Source organism: Vicia villosa, unplaced genomic scaffold (assembly GCF_029867415.1).
Source record: "Vicia villosa cultivar HV-30 ecotype Madison, WI unplaced genomic scaffold, Vvil1.0 ctg.003712F_1_1, whole genome shotgun sequence".
NCBI lineage: Eukaryota > Viridiplantae > Streptophyta > Magnoliopsida > Fabales > Fabaceae > Vicia > Vicia villosa.
In genome coordinates, this window is record NW_026706278.1 from 39,901 (window position 1) to 46,460 (window position 6,560).

Consider the following 6,560-nt stretch of genomic DNA (forward strand, 5'->3'; position numbering starts at 1 on the left):
TATTCAATAATAAGTAAATATTGATTTTTTAAATTCATAAAGATATATATGCTAGTTGATCTGATAAAAAAATATAGTGTGAAATCTTACACAATGGCTTCTCATTTCGATCGCCTATCTCTTTTTTGTATTCTTAGCATTGCTATGGTTTTGCTTACAGCAGGTAATGAAATAATGTTACCTTTAAATTTTTAGATTTATTAACCATATGAATTAATTAACTCTAATTTGATTGTAGCATATGTGAAGTCTCAAGATCCTCCGGGATATAAATGCATAGGTGGATGCATAAGCACTCCAAGTTGCAATCTATCTTGCATTTATAAGGGTTTCAAATCTGGTGGCAAATGTGTTTATAACACTCCGAATAATGCATTTTGTTGTTGTGCAAACAATTAAGAAAGAGTTATTATAAAATTATAAACATCAAAATAATAAATAAATACTTCTTCCTTTTCTATTATAAATTATTTACTTCAATTTTTATTCTATTATGAATTATTTGTTATTCTTTCTTTTATGATTTTTTTAATTCATATTTCTAGTACAATCGATGAATATAGTATTGTAAAATTATTTATAGTATTTCTTTTTCACACATTGAATGTTATACTTTAAGATGTTTTTGAAAGAGTCCAAAAAAATTTTAAAATACAAAATAATGGAATACTATTTAGGATTTTGAAAGATTTTATATTAATGAAGTTATGTATTGATGATTGATACTAAGATTTTAAATATCCATACATAGTTGAAATGTAAGATTGAACTTGATAACAAAAATTCTATTCTTTTATTTAATTAGAACTTCACCCGTTTCTTCTTCATTCATGCTTCGTACCTTGTATTTTCAGATCAATAAACCAAGGCGTCCTAATGGCTCTAGATCATGCGTTAGCTCTTTTAAGAATTATTTCCGTTCTTCTTGAAATGTTGTATCGCGCCCATCCAATTAAAAATGACATTCTCCATTATATATAATTTTATAAAAATATCTGTAACATCTCTAATTCTTCAAACATGAGAATATAAGCTATGACAAAGGCAAGATAGCCTTAAAAGTTGAAGAATTTACTGTCCATTTATTATGTTCCGGATGTGAATGTTTAGAATTTTTGTTTTGACATCCACTTTGTAGTGTACTATGATATGAAACTATGTATTGTACAAATTTTTGATGTCATGTAAAAGCTATGATTATACTTAGTACCTTATATGATGTTTTGAATAGTATTATTCTAAATGAGTATTATTCGAGTGTTGCAATCTATTAAACTTTATATTATCATATTATTAAAAATCGGAGTTTATAAAAATGAATTACTTTTTTAGATATTCAAGTAAGAGCTATTAAGGTAAAACTTAAATTTTCATACTAAAAACAGTCAGAATTAGAAGTTATAAAATTTTAAAAAATATGTTGAAAATTAAATTGAGAACTGTGTAGATAATAATACATAATTAAAATCAAATAAAATAATCAAAAATAAATTATTTTCTGAAGGAGTTTATTTATAGGGATACTTTTTTAGCTAAGAATGTATAGACGTGTTTTCTTCAATTTTATGATATATAATTAAATTATGTAGTGAAATTTTTTTTTGAAAGTTTAATTATTATTATTGTTATAATTATTATTATTATTATTATTATTATTATTATTATTATTATTATTATATTACTATTATTATTATAGAAATATAAAAAAATGAATTAACATATTTAGATACTAAAATAAGAGCTATTAATGTTAGGGTTAAATATTTCGTACAAAAAAAAAGAATTAAAGGTTAATGGAAAATTCTTTTCAAAAGGGGTTTTTTCAATCGTGACATTGATTTTAACTAAAATTTTATATGGACACTTTTTCATTTTTATTTCAAATCACTATAAAATTTCATTAACATTTAAATTTTAAGTTACTATCATATTAAAAATAAAATTTAACAAAAATAATTAGTTTTATAATAAATTAAAATCAAACTAATTTTTTTTGAAAATTTTTGAAGTTAAATAATAAATTTTTTATAAAAATAATAAAAGTTCATTTCTTTTTGAAGATTTTTTCACTACAAAAATCAAAACTGAACATAATTCATTTTTAAAATGTGAGATTAAAAACGATATTTTGGTAGATAATATAAAACAAAATCAATTATTAAATAATTAAAAATTATTATTTTTCAATATTTTAAGGAGATATTTCTTTAGCGACACTTTTTTTAAGTAATATTATATATTGATGGTTTGTTCAATTTTATTATAAAAACATCATAAAAGTTAATGGAAATATCTTTTTAAAAGTTACATTATTTTATTATTAAGAATAGAATTTTACAAAAGTGAATTATTTTCTAAAATTATAAAATAAGTGCTAAATAAGGTTTAAATTTAATTGTATATATCAATACAATTTATACATATATATAGAATTTAAAAAGTAATTAGAATTTTCTCTAAAGCTATATAAAGAATAGGTTAATTTAAAAATATGAGAGTCAAAGTATAATTTAGGTATACAGAAAAAAAATATGAAGAGCATTCTTATCATGTTACATATGCAAATGGTAATATATAGAATATATTAAATTTAAAATAGTGAGAATCAAAGTTATATGTTGTAATTTAGGAATAAAATAAAAAAATAAAGAGCGTTCTTATCATGAAACATAAGCAAACAGAAAATTCTTTATAAGTATGTATTCCATATATTCAATAATAAGTAAATATTCATTTTTTAAATTCATTCATATAATTGGACTATATATAAATCAATATGTCAAGTTTTCAATGAATTTAAGAATAATTTTTTTCTTAAAATAATGAAGGAAGGGAGTATATATATATATATATATATATATATATATATATATATATATATATATATATATATATATATATATATATACACATATATATATAAAGAGAGAGAGAGAGAGAGAGAGAGAGAGAGAGAGAGAGAGAGAGAGAGAGAGAGAGAGAGAGAGAGAGAGAGAGAGAGAGAGAGAGAGAGAGAGAGAGAGAGAGAGAGAGAGAGAGAGGGAGAGATAAAGATATATACGCTAGTTGAACTGATAAAAAAATATAGTGTGAAATCTTACACAATGGTTTTTTTATTCGATCGCCTATCTCTTTTTTGTGTTTTTAGCATTGCTTTGGTTTTGCTTACAGCAGGTAATGAAATAATGTTACCTTTAAATTTTTAGATTTATTAACCATATGAATTAATTAACTCTAATTTGATTGTAGCATCTGTGAAGTCTCAAGATCCTCCGGGATATAAATGCATAGGTGGATGCATAAGCACTCCAAGTTGCAATCTATCTTGCATTTATAAGGGTTTTAAATCTGGTGGCAAATGTGTCTATAACACTCCGAATAATGCCTTTTGTTGTTGTGCCAACAATTAAGAAAGAGTTATTGTAAAATTATAACCATCAAAATAATAAATAAATACCTCTTCCTTTTCAATTATAAATTATTTACTTCAATTTTTATTCTATTTTGAAATATGAGTTATTCTTTCTTTTATGATTTTTTTAATTCATATTTCTAGTACAATCGATGAATATAATATTGTAACATTATTTATAGTATTTCTTTTTCACATATTGACCATATGAATTAATTAACTCTAATTTAGATGTTTTTGAAAGAGTCCAAAAAAATTTTAAAATACAAAATAATGGAATATTATTTAGGATTTTGAAACATTTTATATTAATGAAGTTATGAATTGATGATGGATACTTAGATTTTAAATATCCATATATAGTTGAAATGTAAGATTGAACTTGATAACAAAAATTCTATTCTTTTATTTAATTAGAACTTCACCCGCTTCTTCTTCATTCATGCTTCGTACCTTGGTTAGCCATATCCGGAACCTAGGTCTTACTTGGAACATAAACAGTTTCTCATCTGAAAATTCTTCTTTCACCTCACTTTCAAATTTTGTTACCTTGGTATTCACTAACCGAGATAAATGATCATCTACCACATTTTCGGACCCTTTTTTGTCTCTCACTTTAAGATCAAACTATTGAAGCAAGAGAATCCACCTAATTAGCCTTTGTTTCGAGTCTGGCTTTGTGAGAAGGTATTTGATAGCTGCATGGTCAGTATAACACACAATTTTTGAACCAATCAAATAAGAACTAAATTTTTCTAATGCGAACACAATAGCGAGCAATTCTTTTTCGGTTTTCGCGTAATTGATTTGAGCTTCGTTTAAAACTTTTCTCGCATAATGAGTAGCATGAAAAATTTTGTTCTTTCTTTGTCCTAACATAGCACCCACCGATAATTACTCGCGTAGCACATGAGTTCAAAATCAAGGGACCAATTAGGAGCAAAGATTATGGTTGCGGTGACCCATTTTTCTTTAAGCTCTAGGAATGCTTTTAAACAAGATTCATCGAAAAGAAATTTCGTACCTTTGTTGAGTAGGTTACTCAAGGGCTTTGCAACTTTGGAGAAATCTTTGATAAATCTTCAATAAAACCCGGCATGTGCTAGAAAGCTTCGGATTCCTTTCACATTTAAGGGAGGAGGCAACTTCTCTATCACTTCAATTTTTGCTTTATCCACCCAAGGCCTCTTGAAGAAACCTTGTGGCCGAGTACAATTCCTTCGGTAACCATAAAGTTGCACTTCTCCCAGTTTAGAACCAAATTCGACTCCACACATCGACTTAGTACGGTATCAAGATTTTTTAAACATAGATCAAAAGAAGGACCAAAACCCGAGAAGTCATCCATAAACACATCGATGCACTTCTCAATCAAGTCGCAAAGATAGCTTGCATACACCGTTGAAATGTTGCTGGTGCATTACATAACCCAAAAGGCATTCGCCGATATGCTAAAATACCGAAGGGGCATGTAAAAGCGGTCTCCTTATGATCCTCGGGATTGACTACAATATGATTGTATCCCGAATACCCGTCTAAGAAACAATATAATTGTTGACTGGACAATCTCTCAAGCATTTGATCCATAAAAGGCAAGGGGAATTGATTTTTTTCTTGTTGCTTGGTTTAGCTTACGATAATCAATACACATCCTCCAGCCCGTCAGGGTTCTATTAGAAATTAGCTTGTTCTTTTCGTTATGGATAACCGTCATTCCACCCTTCTTGGGAATCACATGAACGGGACTCACCCAAGCACTATCCAAGATCGGATAAATCATCCCAACTTCAACATTTTCACTATTTCCTTTCTCACCACCTCTTTCATTATCGGATTCAATCTTCTTTGTGATTGATCCACCGGTTTAAAGTCGTCCTCCATCAAAATCTTATGCATACAAAAGGAGGGACTAATTCCTTTGAGATCGGAAAGAGTCCATCCCATTGCTTCTTGATTTTTTTCTAAGACCACGAGCAATTTTTCTTCTTCACCCTTAGAAAGGGCAATGATAATTATAACCGGCTTGTTTTCATTTTTCTCGAGGAACACATACTTCAAGTGTGAAGGAAGCATTTCCAATTCAAATTTACTCTCTCCTCTTTTGTAATTGGCATTTTCAACTCATCAACCACCTCTTCCAAGAGAGAACTTTCTTCTAATGCTTCCAATTCCTTCAAGCATTCCTCCATTTCTTTTTCTTTATGTTCATTTAGAATTTGAAGAGCATTTGTGAGAGCTCTCTCAAGAGGAGTAGATGCATGACTTTGCTTCTTCACTTGCATGATTGCTTCATCAATCGCATCCACTAGAAAACAATCACTTGTATCATTTTTATGCTTCATCGCTTCAAAGGGATTAAAACACACTTCTTCATCCAAAACTCTCACTTTCATTATACCTTCGTCGATATCGATCACCATCCGAGAGGTTTTCATGAAAGGTCTTCAAATTATTAGAGGTGTGTCATAATCCTCCTCCATCTCAATCACCACAAAATCGACCGGGAAAAAGAATTTATCAACTTTAACTAACAAGTCTGCCGCAATCCCTATAGGATGAGTGGTGGACTTGTCAGCCAATTGCAAAGACATCCTTGTAGATTTCAACTCTATATTTCCCAATCTTTTCACAAGAGATAATGGTATCAAATTAATGCTAGAACCCAAATCTATCAACCCTTTACCGACATAGACACTTCCAATTGTCACCGGTAGATTAACTTTTCCTGGATCGCTTTCTTTCTTCGGTAGAGTTCTTTGAATTATAACACTACAACACGAGTTCACGTTTACAACCTCTTGATCTTCAAATATCCTCTTCTTTGTGATAACATCTTTGATAAATTTAACATACATAGGCATTTGCTCCAAGGCATCGAAAAATGGAATATTTATTTGCAATCATTTAAAAATATCCATGAACCTAGCATAATGCCTAGCATCATTTTTCTTCGATAGAGCATGGGGATAAGATAGATTTTTTAATGTTATGGAAGTCTCTTTTTTCTTTCCTTTCTCTTTTTCTCTCTTTTTCTTTTTCTCTTCTATCTTAAGATTTTCTTTCTCAACTAAGTCTTTCACTTTCTCATCTTCAACTAAGTCACCCTCATCATTTTTTTCTACTTCAATCACTTTATCTTTTTCAACCA

At 28.4% G+C, this 6,560-nt stretch overlaps 1 protein-coding gene across 1 annotated transcript; it reads right to left on the reverse strand.

Moving 5' to 3' along the window:
• Positions 1-5,856: 5,856 nt before the first annotated feature.
• On the reverse strand, positions 5,857-6,273 carry LOC131641387 (uncharacterized). Its single transcript, XM_058911691.1, has one exon. The coding sequence runs from the start codon at positions 6,271-6,273 to the stop codon at positions 5,857-5,859; it is 417 nt and encodes a 138-aa protein (XP_058767674.1).
• Positions 6,274-6,560: the final 287 nt, after the last annotated feature.